Genomic DNA, 18,647 nt, shown 5'->3' on the forward strand with positions numbered 1-18,647 from the left:
GAAAAAAAAACAATCCTATAATAATCCAAAATCTAGAATATATATTAGTAAGATTTATATCATAATTTGGTTGCTCTGGAATTCTACAATTCTTCATGTGAGTAACTTAGCATTTAGTAATTATTAAATCTTTTCTTTCCAAAATGCAAGTTAGAATTGCTAAGCTAAGAGAAGACACAAAAGATTATTAGCATTGTTATTTTTTTGGTTTACTAACAGTGATTGTATGAATTCATATGCTTGCATGAAGCACAATTTATATAAAAAGAACAATTTGAAGAAGGAACTGGTAGGTAGAGTATAATAGAAAGTCCTTAGTGGCCAATTTTGTGAAAGCTTGCATTATATGTTATGTAATACACAGTCTTATAGTTACAAGGAATAACATGAGACTAGATAGAGGATAACTTATATTTGAAGGATAAATGTAATTTACACACACACATATAATTGTATAGCATTCCATTTTGTTAATCTCCTAAATTTGTTTTATTTCTCTCTTGGTAGATTTTGGTTTATTGCTTGCTTTTTTGTTATTTTTTTTTTTTTAAACAATGATGTACTACTGAACATGCATGTGCCTTTGGCACCACTAACAATTGTTTTTTTAAGATAAATCCCTAAAAGATTTGCTTGCTTACAGAATTTTTGAATGTTGGTTAGCTCCCAAAGTCAGTGCAAAAGTAGTGCCATGTTAGATAATCTGTTGGTCTTATCTATTAGCCAACAAAACAAAGAGGTATCATGTATCAGTAGACAGTGAAAAAGGATTTGAAAAATCCAGCAGTAATTCCTTTTTAAAAACAAAAACCCTAGGTACAGTAGAGATAGAAGAAAACCTCTTAAATAAAATAGACTTGAACAAAAATCAATAGTAAATATTATAAACTACAGACACTAAAGCAATTTTAGTTAAAATAGGAATTACTAGTTATGGCTACTTATCAACATTATTATTATAAATAGAGGTGTAGTAAGAGCATAACAACTTGTAAAGCATTGAAAAAGAAGAGAAAATTCTTTGGTGACATGATTTATATATTTAGAAATGCCAGTAGACTAATAAAATTACCCACTCCCAAAAAAACTACTAGACTTATTAGAAGAATTTGGTAAGAGGCTGAATTTAAGGTAAGTATATAGAGCTCATTTATTGCCTTTCCTCCACTGCAGCAAATAGTACCTAAAACTGGAAATGGGAGAAAGGGGGAATTCCACTTAAAATAATGGTAAAAACTATACCTCAACCTAGGAATAAGCTTATTAACAAGAAAGGCATAAGATTATGATTCTGCTGGGTAGCAGAAGATACTTTACAACCAAAGCAATCAAGTCAGCATGGTGTGTTATAGAGGAGACAGAGCAGTAGAACACCATAGAGAATCAGAATTTAATCCCAGAATATATTAAAAATTCTGTACATGACAGAGTTATAAATTAGATAGACATTTTATGTACTAAAAGATATTGGCACAACTGGTTTTCATATGAAGACAGTTAAGAGTCTACATGTATAATTGAGGGGCAAGGAAGACTATCTTAAACAAGACTAGAAACCCAGTCACTATAAAAGAAAAGCTGGGCATTTTTTTTTTTTACTACATAATAAGTTTTTAAAACTGTAGGTGGAAAATATACCTTAAACAAAAAACTCTTATAAATTGATAAGGAAAAAACAATCCAGGTAAAAAATATATTAAAGGATATTTGCTCACAGAAGAGCAAATCACCCACAAACATGAAAACAGGTTTAAATCTATCAATTGTTGGGAAACGGACTTTGGCCCAGTGGTTAGGGCGTCCGTCTACCATATTGGAGGTCCGCGGTTCAAACCCCGGGCCTCCTTGACCCATGTGGAGCTGGCCATGCGCAGCGCTGATGCGCGCAAGGAGTGCCGTGCCACGCAAGGGTGTCCCCCGCGTGGGGGAGCTCCACGCGCAAGGAGTGCGCCCGTGAGGAGAGCCGCCCAGCGTGAAAAGGAAGTGCAGCCTGCCGAGGAATGGCGCCGCCCACACTTCCCGTGCTGCTGACGACAACAGAAGCGGACAAAGAAACAAGACGCAGCAAATAGACACCAAGAACAGACAACCAGGGGAGGGGGGGGAATTAAATAAATAAATAAATCTTTAAAAAAAAAAAAATCTATCAATTGTCAAATGTAAGTAATGCAATACAATTTTATTCCTATCAAGTTAAAAAGAAAAAAAAGATACAATTCCTATTGATGGTGGTGATGTGGAGGAACACATACTCTAATATATTAACAGAAATATGGATCGTCAAAGCCACTTTTGTGGAAAGCAATCTAATTATATATTAAAATTTAAAAATATATAAGTCCTTTACCTGCTATCGCTATCTCCACTACTGGAAATTTATTCAAAGAAATAAAAACATCAGTGTGTTTTAAACAGTGTGTATTGTATGAGTACAATAATACTTATTTTAGCATTTTTAATTTGCCTGCCACCTCCATCCCCAAAAAAGAAAGCAAACCTGGAAATAAAGAGAAGGCTCATCAGTAGGGGAATGGCTAAATAAATATATTTATGGTATATTTACACATCATGGAATATTATGCAACATTAAAATGAATGATGAGAGTTATACCAGTTGACTTTGAGGACTTTCCAGAAGGTTTTTATGGTTAAAAAAAAGTCAGATTCAGAAAAATGGGTATGGGCATGTATGTACATTTTCATTTCATTTTTCTAAAATAATGGTAAAAATTTCCCTGTACATGTGTAGACATATATATGTAGACATTTGTTTATCTGTGTAGAATTATATGCGTATAAAAAAATTAGGATATACAACTATGTTGGTAGCATGAGTTACATCAGGGAAATAGGGAAATCCTGATTGAGGTATAGTTAAAGGGAAAAGGGGATGATACAAAAAAAATAGAAATGTGTAGAATCAAATGATGTGTCTTAAATTATACATAAGTGAATAAACTAGGTTTAAAAAAAAATTGGAAGTCAGCTGAAAACAACTTTCAGTGATTAGATTGTCAGATACTGCTGTTTTAATTTTTTCCCCCCCAAAAAACTCATTCCATCATTGAAGGTATTGATAACAGAACATGGTGACTTGGGAAATGGAAAGTTTTTGGATCCAAAAAACAGAATCTGTTTCAAATTTGATCACTTAAGAAAGGAAGCAACTGATCCAAGACCCTATGAAGCAGAAAATGCAATTGAATCATGGAGAACTTCTATAGAAACTGCTCTGCGAGCTTATGTTAAAGAGCATTATCCGAATGGAGTCTGCACTGTAAGTCATTGATAAGCAGCTTTTTCTTTTCTGTTTTATATAAATGAGTCAATGTTTTTATTATCTGAAATTTACAGGAACTTAAAACTTGTCAGTTTTTTCCCTTGAAATAAATATTTCTGATGTTTATAATTTTTTCAAGAAACCCTAAATAATAATTAGATATAATAATCCAAAATTGAAAAGTGTGTATATTAAATCCAAGTAAGAATTCTAATACATTGATTATAAGAGAATGATGCAATGAGATTCTTGAATTTCATGTTCATGACTCATCCCAGTAAGTTTAGCTCAAATTTCTTTATATTTAGTTACAGGAACCTTAGAACCAATAAAATTATTACAGGAACCTTAGAAACAAAAAATGATGTCCACATGTGCTTTGTAGTTAAATTTCTTATCTTTTTAATGAAGTTCTTTAATTGGTTTAGCCTATTTTTTATATTTTCAGGATGAAATACAGTAAGAGTGGTTTTTCACTTTTATTTTCCTAAGGTTGTTTGTACCCTGCCAGACTTTTTAGTCCCGCGTTTATTTGTGCTTCTATGGCATCTTTTCCATAGCTAAGGTGGTCTTTCGAAATGCAAATCAGATCATGAAAATCCCCTACTTGAAATTGTTCCAGAGATTTCTTAATCCCTTAGGTTAGAGTAGAGGCTTCTGACAGTGGTTTTAGAAGGCCCTATGGATCTGACCTCTGCTTAACTTTCCAAACTAAGGTCACCATGCATCTTGATTTATATTTGCTGTCCCAACAGAAGTATTATTACCAATAACACTGCATTTCATTCTCAGAAGTTCCCTGGTTAGGACAAAAATTCATATGGTCTCTTTAAGTATCTAGCTCTCAGTGATTACTTGAGAAATACAGCAATTAACCTAAAATATCTTAGAAATTGTTTGAATTATAACTTTGTTGATTAGAGTTATTTTGGAAGAACAACAATGAGAGTAAGGTGGTTAGTTAGGTTGAGTTACTGAGACCTTGTTCTTAAGGGGATTGAAAGAAAAATTATTCACTACTTTTAAAGAAGTAGGGAAGTGTGAAATAACATTACCATAGACCATAAACATTTTCTTAAAGACTTTTCTCAGTTATTAGTAAAGTGTCTCTCATCTCTCATTCATATCCCAGTACATTTTAAAATGTAAAATCTGGATGCATTTTTAAATGACTAGAGAATGGGAATCCCTTAGATTGCAAAGTGAATAAAAATGATAATCACAATCTGGGCCCGGTAGTTATTTGTGTGGAAACATTGGTATCTACATATTCAAGTTAAATTCTCAACATTTCTAATGATACCTATATTTTGGAATGAAAAGCATGGTGAGTCTGGTATATTTATGAATATTTTAGAGTATAATTAGTTTTGCTCAATAAATTGTTTATTATTGTGAGCTCTGCTGTGATCCACTAAGAATCCAAAATTAGGTGTACTTTTTTTTTTAAGCTCCTCTATTAGGATGATGACCTACTTTGCATTCTTTTTGTGTTCCTGACAAAGTGATATACAATTTTCATTATTTCATAAATGTTTAATGGCTTAGTCTGTGGTCTGAAATTAACTCTTGTTCCTCTCTTCTTTGCTCATAAGGTATATGGTAAAAAAATAGATGGACAGCAAACCATTATTGCATGCATAGAAAGCCATCAGTTCCAAGCAAAAAACTTCTGGTAAGTTGTAATATTTTGTATTGGGGAATTTTGACTTTATGTTATTGGTAGTTCTTGCTTTCATGATGATGGCAATGCCTTGTTTCTGTATGATTGACTAAGAGCAATCTAAACATGATATAAAACTTCAGCCATTTGATGTAAGAATGGTACGTGCTCCATAATCAGCCTTTTTTAATTTTTTTAAAGATTTATTTATTTATTTCTCCCCCACCAGCCCCCACCCCATTGTCTGCTCTCTGTCCAATTGCTGTGTGTTCTTCTGTGTCCACTTGTATTCTCATCAGGAGGCACTGGGGATTTGTGTCTCTTTTTGTTGCGTCATCAGCTCTGTGTGTGTGGCACCACTCCTGGGTGGACTGCAGTTTCGTGCGGGGTGGTTCTCCTTGCACAGGGGTCACCCTTGCGTGGGGGCATCCCTGCGTGGGCTGGCACTCCTTGCACGCAGCAGCACTGTGCGTGGGCCAGCTCACCACATGAATCAGGAGGCCCTAGGTATCGAACTCCTTGGACCTCCTATATGGTAGGCGAACGCTCTGTCTGTTGAGCCACATCCACTTCTCAGCCTAACTATTTAAGATAGCATTAAATCCATTGACATTTAGTTAAAAGAGTATTAGGAGAGCAGCATCCTAAGGGAACTTGTCTGCCTGGGAGCAGTCTGGCAGACCCATGCAATCTTTCTAAGGAGTTGTTCCAGAATAAAACATACATAGTGAGGGGAACAGGTAATTAGAAGGTGAACTGATTCTTTTGTGAACTATGGAAACTCCATTTCATATGTAAACATACACTTTAATGATAATCTGCAGTTTCAAAAAACTATTGATGTCCAAATTACTTTTATTGATTTAATACAAATGTAATTTCTATATTTTAGGTCTGAAAACTTGTAGCATTAATCTACCAGAACCTTAAGCCATAAAATTCACAAAATCATTATTTATGCTTTTTCATGCCAGAGATCTATAATAAAATCAGTGTTGTTGATATTGAACTATTAGAAGAAAACTGTTGTTACTCAGTTTTACTTTAAAATACACTGAAGATATTATAATAAATTTACTAATTAATTTTCAAAAATATTCCTTTGAGCTTTAACATATATAAAATATGTATTCTTATGTTTTCTATTCTCACTATTTATTTTATATATCTGAATAAATATTTCTAACTCACCACTATGAACATTGTAATAAAGTTTTTTAAAAAGTTAATGATTTCCAGGTGAGACGTACTTTTTCATTACTTATGACCTTAGTCTCATGTTGCCTATTTTGCTTTAAATTTCTCTTGTAAGTTTATATGAGATTCTTTCTTTAGAGTTACTCTTTGGTGTTTCCTTTATTAAAATTAATCTGTTGTTACAGGCTTTCTTCCTTAAGTCTAAAGTTAGGTGTAAACTGCAAGCAATCTATATACATTAATATGCATTTAGGTAAACTGTTTACTACTTAAAATACTTGTCATCTTAAATAGCACACAGGTCATTAGACTATATGAAGTGGAATCTTTTTCTGATTATATGTCTTTTTTTTTTTTTCTGTAAGAACTTGTACAGTGATAAAACCGTAAGGTCAGGATACTACTGATAGGGGTTATTTCTGTCGGTTTTTTTAAGTCATAAGTTTATAATGGAAACACAGTAACAAGCTTTTGAACTCACAAAAATAAATCCATTTTGTATTGCATTGTCCAAATATATGAGTTCATGTACAGTTTTCAGTAAATATTTTAAAAATTATATGCAATCATTTCTGGTTCATATCACTTTTCCCCCTTAAAACAAGTGCTTTGGAGAGGTTTACTCTTTTCCTGAGTATGCCTTTTATTGTAACTTGGAGCCACTTTTTTCCCCTTTATGAACCAAACACATTTGTGAAGTTTTTTGTTTTGTTTTTTAAAGATGTATTTATTTCTCTCCCCTTTTCCCCACCCCAAGTTGTCTGCGCTCTGTCCATTCGCTGTGTATTCTTCTGTGTCCACTTCCATTCTTGTCAGCGGCCTGGGAATCTGTATCTTTCTGTTGCGTCATCTTGTTACATCAGCTCTCCGTGTGTGCGACACCACTCCTGGGCAGGCTGGACTTTCTTTCGCACTGGACAGCTCTCCTTAGAGGGCGCACTCACTGTGCTTGGGGCTCCCCATGTGGGGGACACCCCTGCGTGACAAGGCACTCCTTGCGTGCATTGGCACTATGCATGGGCCAGCTCCACACAGGTCAAGGAGATCCTGGGTTTGAACTGCAAACCTCCCATGTGGTAGCGGACACTCTATCTGTTGAGCCAAGTCTGCTTTCCTGAAGTTATTTTTTGATGGAAAATAAATGTGTCTTGAATTTTTTTTTTAAATTATTTCTGGGAAGCAGGTATAACTCAGGTGGTTGAGTGCCTGCTTCCCATGTACAAGGTTTCAACTTCTATCCCAGGTAACTCCTTAAAAAAAACTCTTATTGGGGACCACATGTACCTCAGTGATTGAGTGCCTGCTTCCCATGTACGAATGGTCCTGGGTTCAGTCCTCAGTACTTATAAAAAAATAAAAATGATTTCCACTTTCTAGAAAAAATAAATTTTATGTAATTTTCCCAAGAGCTGAATATTATGTGTCATAATAATTTCAGTAAAATCTAAATATTTCAATGTACAAAAACATACTTCAGTTTGCCTAAAATATAGGTAGAATGGAAGCCACAAGACTTCGATGTTTCTTCCTTAGATTTCACTAGGGACCTTGTTGTCTTTTTCTTTATTGTTGCCCCAGTGTCTAGCAGGATCATGTTCGTTTTAACGAATACGTATTTGTAATTACAAGGTTAAAAAAAGACAGAGCACAGTGTAATTAATTTTTTATAAGACTAGGAGATCTTGACTCTGTTCCATCAATGAAAGTTTCTCTCTACTGAACATCATTTACTATTACTGTAGTCAAGCCTTTGGAAGGGTCTTTGACGTAATAGTACCATTATTTGGTTTGGAATTCCTTTTTTTTTTTTCCTTTTGTATAATCAGTAGTGATAATATACATATCATCATAATACATCAGTAAAGTATCTGCTTAGAACTCAGTAGTTGTTTGGTATTAATACTTAAAAGTAAATTCTTTTGGAATTATGAAATAAATAGACGTAGGTTCTTTTTCCAACCTCACTTCTTTGGATAACCTTGGATGAGCCACTCAAAATCAAGGAATGTTATAAGATTTTTTTTTATCCCCTACCCCCCTTGTTTATGCTCACTGACTGCTCTCTGTGTCCACTCGCTGTATGTTCTTTCTGTGTCTGCTTCTCTTTTTCGTCTTGTCTTTCTCTTTAGGAGGCACTGGAAACTGATCCCAGGACCTCTGGTGTGGGAGAGATGCACTCAATTGCTTGAGCTACCCCATCTCCCTGGTCTGCTGTGCCTCTCACTGTCTCTCCCTCTGTTGCATCATCTTGCTGTGCCAGCTCTCTGCAGCACAGGCCCACTCACCTTCACCAGGAGGCCCCAGAAATTGAACCCAGGACCTCCCATATGGTATAAGGGAGCCCAATCTTGAGCCACATCCACTTCCCTATTTTACTTTTTAAAACATTTACAGTGTTTTTAATAATTGTAATCAAATGTTAGATGTTAACTTTAGGTATATGAGTACTAGCAGACTTTTTAGTATATCATACTCTACTCTCAGCATGCAAAGCATGCAGGGCCAGAGAGTTGCTATGAAAAGGCTGTCAGAGAAAGAAGATGAAATTCACTATCTGGGAAACAGTGAATTTGTTTGTTTATAATTTCTCAATTTCCTACCATGAATATTTAAACATTTCATACTTTTGTATCATTCAGTAGAGGTTAAACTGCATTGACTGTATTTGTGAAACCTTATGATAATCTAATCAGTAATCCGGTTTACTAGTTAAATTAGTGATTCAATCAAAGAAGTTTATTTCTCTAAGAAGTAGCTGTTTGATTTAGTTTTAAACTATATTTAATTAAGTCTTAGCTTTAAGTTCTGAAGTTGCATCCATTACTTAGGTCCTTTTTTATCAATAGGGTAAAAATTAAATTCAATGTTGCTTATAACAACTTAACATTTTTATTATTTTGAATATTTCAGTGATTAAAACTGAAAATGCAGCATACACCCCACACACAGTCATGCTGTAGTATTAAATTTAAATCTGGGAAGCAGACTTGGCCCAATGGATAGGGCATCCGTCTACCACATGGGAGGTCCGAGGTTCAAACACCAGGCCTCCTTGACCCGTGTGGAGCTGGCCCATGCACAGTGCTGATGCGTGCAAGGAGTGCCCTGCCACGCAGGGGTGTCCCCCACTTTAGGGGAGCCCCATGCGCAAGGAGTGCACACCGTAAGGAGAGTAAGAGAGCCGCCCAGCGCGAAAGAAAGTACAGCCTGCCCAAGAATGGCACCACACACGGAGAGCTGACACAACAAGATGATGCAACAAAAAGGAACACAGATTCCCGGTGCCGCTGATAACAATAGAAGTGGTCGCAGAAGAACACATAGCGAAGGGACACAGAGAGCAGACAACTTTGGGGGCGGGGAGGGGGGGCGAAGGGGAGAGAAATAAATCAGTAATCTTTTTAAAAAAAATTTTTAATCTGAAACTTAAAAGTTTATTCAAATTATTTTCCTTGCCTTATTTACAGCTGCTGTTTTTATTTTTAAGGAATGGTCGTTGGAGGTCGGAGTGGAAGTTTACAATCAGTCCTTCAGCCACTCAAGTGGTTGGCATCTTGAAAATTCAGGTATGAAATTTTAAGTTTTTGTTTACTGATCTCCAGATGATTCTCAACAGAGAATCAACTAGTTCATAAATTCACATTTTCATAGTATAGCATAACTATTTTGTTTCCAGATTTTTGTTGAGGTGTAATGGGCGAAACAATTAGTGCTGATTTCATCTTTTAAATAACCTTGCAGTTCATTCTCTAGTTATCAGAAATCTACATGTATAGCTGACAGATTCTAAATACACAGCCAAAATTAGGTGTTACCATTTGGTCTGCTTTTCGTAGAACTTGTTCATCCAAGCATCTTCTGAATTTGATTTACACTGTTTTGTCTTCTGAGTTAGGTGAAGTATTGATATTTGTGTTTAAGTATATAAATATATTAAATATATGTATATGTATTTGAGCTGTGTTTTTTATTTTCTTTTTTAAAATATCTTCTCTACTCGTTTTTGGCTTCTTACTTGAAACCCCCTTGAACTGAATTCTCTGGCTATTTATTTATTTATTTATTAAAGGATTTATTTATTTATTTCTCTCCCCTTCCACCCCCCACCCCAGTTGTCTGTTCTCTGTCTATTTGCTGCATCTTGTTTCTTTGTCCGCTTCTGTTGTCAGCAGCAGGGAATCTGTTTCTCCTTTTGTTGGGTCATCTTGTTGTGTCAGCTCTCCATGTGGGCGGCACCATTCTTAGACAGGCTGCACTTTCTTTTGCACTGGGCGGCTCTCCTTACGGGGCGCACTCCTTGCACTTGGGGCTCCCCTACGCGGGGGATACCCCTGCGTGGCACAGCACTCCTTTCATGCATCAGCACTGCACATGGGCCAGCTCCACACAGGTCAAGGAGGCCCGGGGTTTGAACCGCGGGCCTCCCGTGTGGTAGACGGATGCCCTAACCACTGGGCCAAGTCTGTTTCCCTCTGACTTTTTAAATGTAAGTTAAGATGGTTATGGTGGAAGAATACTTGATAGCTAAGACCAAGTATTTGAATATAAGTCTTTCTACAAAAGTAAAGGGAAATACTAATCTTTTTCTGTCTTGGTTCACTTACTAAATAAATTGTTGAAAAACTGTCATGAAAAGTATTGTGCTGGGAAGCAGACTTGGCCCAGTGGTTAGGGCGTCCGTCTACCACACGGGAGGTCTGTGGTTCAAACCCTGGGCCTCCTTGACCCGTGTGGAGCTGGCCCACGTGCAGTGCTGATGCGCGCAAGGAGTGCCGTGCCACGCAGGGGTGTCCCCGGCGTAGGGGAGCCCCACGTGCAAGGAGTGCACCCCGTAAGGAGAGCCGCCCAGCACGACAGAAAGTTCAGTCTGCCCAGGAATGGTGCCGCCCACACGGAGAGCTGACACAACAAGATGACGCAACAAAAAGAAACACAGATTCCCGTGCTGCTGACAACAATAAAAGCAGACAAAGAAGACAACGTGGCAAATAGACACAGAGAACAGACATCTGGGGCGGGGGGGTGGGGTGGGAGAAGGGGAAAGAAATAAATAAATCAACCTTAAAAAAAAAAAAGTATTGTGCTGAGAACTGTAAAGGGATAAAGATGAATCAGACACTACTACTCTATAATGTGACTCCTGTATATATTTCCTGTCTTATATCCTTATTACTTTATTTCTCTGTGACTGTCATTTAGGGACTAGATAATAGAGGTTAAGAGCATGGATTTTGAAGCCAGATGGTATAAATTTGAATCCCAGCTCCTGTGTGATATCAAGGAAGTAATTTAAGCTCTCTTGTTTGTTTCCTCATCGATTAAAAAAAATAAAAATAAAAAAGCTTATATGACTGTTTTAAAATGGATAAAATGGTTAAAACAGATCCAGACACAGAGTACTCAATGAATGGTAGCCATTATTTTTTACATTATTCCTTCCTTCAGTATAGCTCCAGCAACTCTCACCTGGATAGTTAAACAACATTTTCTAAAACGGCACCTTGTTGGGCCAAAGCTTGTTGAGAGCAGGGATGAAGCAGGCACTTAACCACTGAGTTACACCCACTTCCCTGCCTAGCATGTAATTGTTACTTGTTTTGTTGAATTGCCAGACCCTTTCCCATCCCCTAATCTGTTTTACACATTGCCACCAGAGAGATGATTTTTTTTTTTTAATTTAAATCTGGGTGTATTACATGCCCACTTAAGATCATTTATTGTACCCTGTTACCTATCAGATAGTCCAGATATGTTTACATGGCCCCAAAGTTGACTTGTTCCCTACCTGTGTATATCTCCAACCCCTTCTTTCCCTGCACCTACCTCATACACATTCCAACCATAGATGCCTCCATACCTTTCCAAAATATGCATTTCTTTATGCATAATATACCCTATCGTCCATGGTTTAATTGTTGTCCTACTTAATTTTACTAAGCCCAAGGTCAGTGTTGTCTGTTTTTCAATGTCTTTTTTTAATGCTTAGCAAAAATCTGGAGTATTGCTGATGTCCTTTGTACATAACCTCTTACCCGTGTGTCAGGAACTGTGTCTTTAAAAGCCATGAATCTCCAGAACCTTCTGTAATGTTTGTTGAATAGAGAAGCTGACTTGGCCCAGTGGATAGGGCGTCCGCCTACCACATGGGAGGTCCACGGTTCAAACCCCGGGCCTCCTTGACCCGTGTGGAGTTGACCCATGCGCAGTGCTGATGCGCGCAAGGAGTGCGCCCCTAAGGAGAGCCGCCCAGCGCGAAAGAAAGTGCAGCCTGCCGGAGAATGGCGCTGCACATACAAAGAGCTGACATAGCAAGATGACACAACAAAAAGAAACACAGATTCCCCGTGCGACTGATAAGGATAAAAGCAGTCACAGAAGAACACACAGTGAATGGACTCAGAGAGCAGACAGTGGGGGGGGGAGGGATGGGGAGAGAAATAAATAAATAAATAAATCTTTTTTTAAAAGTTCGTTGAATAAATTCACCTGCGAGTTTGGGGGATTAAATGGTTAATGGAAATACACAAAAAGAGGATCAGTGTTTGAGAGGGAATATCATGAGTCCAGTTTTGGAGATCTTGGGTTTGGGTACCAGCAGACTGACTATAAGGTAGAAATGTCCAGCACTTCAGTCAAAGGAGGGCTTGTCTGGTTTCTTACAGAACTCCTAACTATTCTCACTAGATTGAGGGCAATAAGAGTCTTGTTGGAATGTGAAGGTTCTAGAGCTCAGCAGAAATCTAGAGCTGAAATTAGAAGTCATATGCAAGGATATGATTATTGAAGCCTTGAGAATTCTAATGAATCCTATAATGTGGTTTCTGTGATTTCTTTTTCTAATAGGTTCATTATTATGAAGATGGTAATGTTCAGCTAGTGAGTCATAAAGATATACAAGATTCCCTAACAGTTTCTGTAAGTAATTAATTTTAAAATAAAATTTAAACATTAACTGAATACCTTTATAAAACCAGAACAGTTTTGGAATTAACACTTTTAAGAAATATTTGTTCTTCAGATTAAAATATTTTTAGGTAGGATAAAGATGTTAAGTAATTAGAAATCTGTACCTAACCATTTTTAGTAGCTTTATTGAGATATAATTCACATACCATTCAGTTCACCCATTTAAAGTATGAAATTCATTGTTTTTCATTCCCACTTCCTCCCATTTCCTCCTGTAAGTTCCAATCCTAGGCAACCACTATGCTACTTCTTGACTCTGGATTTCCCTATTTTGACTATTTCACGTAAATGGAATCAAACAATATGTAATCTTTTATGATTGGCTTGTTCTACTTAGCATAATGTTTTTAGAGTTCATCCATGTTTTAGCATGCATCAGAACTTCATTCTTTTTCATAACCAAATAATATTCCATTGTAGGGATATACCACATTTTATTTATTGATTTATTGGTTGATAAACATTTGGGCTGTTTTTATGTTTTGGCCATTAGGAATAATGTTGCTGTGAGCATTCATATACTAGTTTTTGTGTAAACATATCTTTTCATTTCTTTTAATAATATACCTAGGAGTGGGATTGCTAGGTTATATGATAACTCTGTGTTTAACTATTTTCTTTTTTTTTTTTTTTTTTTTAATTTTTTTATTTTTTATTGACTTTGTAATAATATTACATTAAAAATATATATGTGAGTTAACTATTTTCCATGACAGTCTAACCAGCAGTGTATTACGGTTCTAGTGTCTCTATATCCTCACCAAAACTTATCTCTTTCTAATTATTGCCATCGCAGTAGGTGAGAAGTGGTATCTCATTTTAGTTTTTATTTACGTTTTCCTGTGGCAACAGATCTGAGCATCTTTTCAAGTGCTTTTTGGCCATTTTTGTATACCTTCTTTGAAAACATCCTGATCCTTTGCCCATTTCTTAATTGGGTTATTCGTGATTTTATTATTGATATGAAATTGTTTGTTATGCATTCTTAGATACAAGTTCCTCATCCAATATATTATTTGCAAATATCTTCTCCCAAGCATGTATTGTCTTTTTACTTTCTTATTGGTATTATTTACAGTATAAAAGATTTTAGCTTTGATGTCGTCCATTTTATTTATTTTTTCTTGTTGCTTTTGCTCTTTGGATTATTAGTATAAACCATTGCCTAACCCAAAGTCACAAAGATTTGCTTCAGTGTTTTCTTCTAAGAGTTTTGTGATTTTGGCTCTCACATGTAGTTCTATAATCCTGTACCTAACTTTTTATTTCCCCAGAGTTCTTTCATACATTCTTTCTATTACATATGCAACTATTTCTTATGGATTTTTTTGCCCCAAGGGTATTATAACATTAATAGTGACATTTTCCATAAATATTTGTATTATGTGCCTAAAGCATCAGTGTACATAAGTATCAACCACTAATATACAAAATTAATCTATAAATATTAAAGAAAAATTCATTTTTAATTCAAGAAAGCATTTGATTTAACTTTAAGAAACCTGTATGGATGTGTTAGGTCAGATGCTACCTGAAAAGGAAAAGAAGGTTTTTTTGTTTTCTTTTGTTGTTTAAATTTTTCTTTAGCGGTTAGATAAGCTCTGCTTTTGTGGTGTATGTACTCTCCCTGCAAAATTTGACAGTTAAGGAAACTTATTAAGTCTGGTTTTCCATCATACATTATTTTTGGCACAGTTATATATATCATGTTCATACATGTGGTATTTGCATAAGAAGGGTACTTGGTACTTTCTTCCTTGGGGAGTTTGACATTGAGCAAACATTCTTCCTGGGAGAGATTTGTCCACAAAATTATGGACTGTGGAGTTTTTAAGAGATGGTCATAGTAATTAAATAATACACTAGCTTGTGCTGAACTTTTTAGGAATATATTTTGTACCTATAGGGTTTTCACTATTTTCAGAGAGGGAAAAGAAAAGCTCACCCCATTTTTATATATAAAGTAAAATTAAGGAAATTTTACGCTAACACTGTTTTTTTTTTTTTTTTAATCTCCTAGATTTCCATTAACTTTTTCCTATTAGGAAAAAAAAAAGAAAATCCATATATTGGTGTTTTAAAAAGTTTTTTTCCTGAAAATATTGAAACAGTGGTATAAAAATTCACCTTAAACTTTAAGTTCTTTCTAATAGGTAATTTTTTTTTAGTGTATCATAATTGTGGCAAATAATGTTCAGTAGATATTTAACTTGTATAGATGATCATTATTAGAAAACTATACCTAACTTTTTGCCTGTAAAGGTTGTCTGTTTGCATTCATGTTATGTGTTACAGTTGATTTTTCCTCAGCAAATATTAAGATGTCACTTTTCTTAACCAGTTAAATACTGACCAGATTCATATTGAATGAATCATTAAATTACTTGCCTAGTTTTAAATTTTTTATTTGCTTTTTGGTTTTTTTTGTTGTTGCCGTTGTTATTCTTTCAGAATGAGGTACAAACAGCAAAAGAATTTATTAAGATCGTAGAAGCTGCAGAAAATGAATACCAGGTATGATTTTCAAAAGTATTATATAATCTATATTCATGTTATGAATCATGACACTGATACTTTATTTTTAGCCTTAATTCTGAATTTTTTCTTTTTTTAACTGTAATAATTTTTTTTGCTTCATTTTTAGCCCAAGGGCAGACTTGTGAAAATTTAGCCAAAAAGGTGACAAATACATTGAATTCAATAAAGTTTTATATTTTAAAAATAGACTCAGTTTAACCAACTTTAATTTCTGAATATTGGTTAAAATATATTAAGGTTCTACGTGGCTCTTTTATTTCTAATTAGAAATTCTAATTTAGTTGGCATTTCCAAAACCACTTGAATATATTTAATCACCTGAGATCACATTTTGTACACTACTGTTTGCCTTATTTATCAACTTATAAACTACATTCTTGAACTTAAACAATTAGTTATAACTTGGGCAAGTTTCCACCATTTGCAAACCAGAAAGTTCTAAATTGCTTTGAGTTAAATAGTAAAATATTTCCAAAATGAATGCATGCAAATATTAAAACTAATTTAAATTTTCATTTCATTCAGTTTAGCTACTAAAAATGATGATGATTTTTCTTTTAGCTACTTTTAAATAGCTTTTAAAATGATGTTGGAATTTTTATTTGGTTATTTTAAAAGCAGTGAAACAGGCTGCTTAAATAAAGATTTTTCTGAAAACATCTATGTTTTTATAAATTGGGCTATTCGTTTTATTTGCTTTAACCATTTAACTACCATTTTTCATAGACTGCCATCAGTGAGAATTATCAGACAATGTCGGATACTACTTTCAAAGCCTTACGTCGACAGTTGCCAGTTACACGCACTAAGATTGATTGGAACAAGATCCTTAGCTACAAGATTGGCAAAGAGATGCAGAATGCATAAAACGAACATTGCATGACTGGATCATTTTAGTGTCTTTGCATTTAAAAAAAATTGTTGCAAAAGTATTCAGAACTGTCAAGCTGCTCAGTCAGATGAGCTGTTGCCGTTTAAAATCACTGTAATTAATTAGTTTGGTTAGAGCACAAAGCTTAGCTAATCAACCATTACTTTTCATTTCTTTTGTTCAAAGAATATTGAAAATCAGTTTAGTTTAAATGACTTTTACTTTCTGTTAAGACTTACTTTCTTATAATGAAGAGATGATTCCTCTAGTTTATGGTTAAAAGTTTTTCAAAGTGTTTCAAAAATGTTTTACTTACTATAACTCTAAAATTGTTATCTTTTGATTTATGAAATGGGTAATTTTTGATATTTGCCCATTTCTTTTTAATGGGGTCAATAATGGACATTGTAGTATAAGGTGGTTGATGGATTTAGCCATATATGCTGCTAAAGAAGTTGTCTACCTTTTCCCTTCACCTCCTCCAGGTATGTAATATTGAGATTAGAGTGAAAGCATTTTCTATATCATGTTTAAGCCTTTCAAGGAGGTTATTTAGCTAGCTTAGTGTTTAACTAAACTTTTTTAAAATAAGGTCAAGGTCTAATGCTGTTTTAAGATTCTGAAATTAAATGAAGATACTTATTTCAAAAATGCATTTAATGCTTTTTTTCTTGTGACAGTTATGCAAATTAGCTTGAATTCCGTATGTCCCTGAGTTATTTTTATCATAAAGCCACAAATGTATTATAACACAGCAAATTGTAATATATATATAATCCTGAACTCATGACCATGTCTCAGTTTATTTTTTTTTTTCTTGGATTGAAAAATACCAAAATTCAGTGTGACGTTAAAATGCAACTTTTCCTATTTATTTGAGTAGAAAATCACCAGTGAGTCTATTTTAAAATACTTTTTTTGGATATTGTGATTCTTAAGTGATTAAATTTAAAAAGCTGGGAGTGCATATGGTGTGCAGTAAAAGTCTAAATTTTTCCATCTTCCTATGCATAATAAGCATGCTTGTAATATTTTTAAAAAGACGTTTATTGATGCTACAGGAATTTCAAGCCTGTGGTGAACATTAGTATTTACTATAGAGAATGGGGTAGATTTATGGTTTCATTCAGTAGAGTTATTGCTTATTATACTTGAGTGGAAGCGTTTCCTCATATAACTCCTGCAGATGTCTGGGCCTGAAAATGTTTTTGTTTTTGTTTTTGTTTTTGTTTTTTTTTAACACCACTTTTATTATGTACAATAAAATATTTCATTAGCTTGAAATGTTTATTTTTTAAAATTATTTCATTGGAAGCATGTTGCTGAATTTTCTTTTTAAAATCTTGGGCTTTGAAAGCTTCAAGACTATAATATGAAATTAGGCATTTTTAGGTAAATGATCTTCTCTTAGTGTTGAAAATACAAGTTTTGCCATATTGGGATTTCTAAAGCAAATGAATTGATAACACTAATTATCTATTCCATTTTTTTAAAAGACAGTCAAAAAGCTGATGATTCTGAACTAAATACTAGATAAACCTGTAATTGATTAGCTCTGTTCTATTAATTGGGCTCTCATGGGTTTGTATCCTGTGAAAGTCATTCTTTTTGGCTCTGTTTTAAAGAATGTTTTCTTGAAAATAAAGTTGTTTTTAAGGTGATTTGCATGTAAAAGGGAAGATTTATCAAAATAATTCAGAACACAGAACACCAGCAGACTAGTGTGCTATTGTCTAAGAATAGCATTTTTATTAAAGTGGAAGAAGAATGGAAACCCAAAGTATCCTAAAGCTCAGGGATGTAGTTTTAATAGGAACTTTAATGGAATGAAGGACAGACACAGAGAACAATTAGGAGGATACTGGAATGATCTAGTTAAAAGAGAGTGGTGACTTGAAATGGGGGTGGTAGCTGTAGAAGTAGTGAGAAATGTTAAGTTCTGGGTATATTTTAAAGGGAAAGATTGCTTGTGAAATGTAAGATAAAGGGAAATGTTATGGGCTAAGATTTTGGCCTTGAGGAATTAGAAGAATGTAATTGGGGAGGATTCTGAGACGAGGGTTTAGTTTTCAAGGGGAAATATCACTAGCAGTTAGATACAGAAGAATGGAGCTAGAGGGGTACTCTGGAAA

At 34.7% G+C, this 18,647-nt stretch overlaps 1 protein-coding gene across 2 annotated transcripts in view; it reads left to right on the top strand.

The window, feature by feature from the left end:
• CAPZA2 (capping actin protein of muscle Z-line subunit alpha 2) overlaps positions 1-18,176 on the top strand; it is a 67,135-nt gene extending 48,959 nt beyond the window's left edge. For both annotated transcript variants that reach the window (XM_004484894.3, XM_058297253.2), the window contains 6 exons: positions 3,071-3,277; positions 4,876-4,955; positions 9,628-9,706; positions 12,984-13,055; positions 15,558-15,620; positions 16,371-18,176. In XM_004484894.3, the coding sequence (XP_004484951.2) occupies positions 3,071-3,277; positions 4,876-4,955; positions 9,628-9,706; positions 12,984-13,055; positions 15,558-15,620; positions 16,371-16,511 (642 nt within the window). In that variant the 3' untranslated portion in view covers positions 16,512-18,176. The remainder of the gene's footprint in view (positions 1-3,070; positions 3,278-4,875; positions 4,956-9,627; positions 9,707-12,983; positions 13,056-15,557; positions 15,621-16,370) is intronic.
• The last annotated feature ends 471 nt before the right edge of the window (positions 18,177-18,647 follow it).

This window comes from Dasypus novemcinctus, chromosome 5 (assembly GCF_030445035.2).
Source record: "Dasypus novemcinctus isolate mDasNov1 chromosome 5, mDasNov1.1.hap2, whole genome shotgun sequence".
Classification (NCBI taxonomy): Eukaryota; Metazoa; Chordata; class Mammalia; order Cingulata; family Dasypodidae; genus Dasypus; species Dasypus novemcinctus.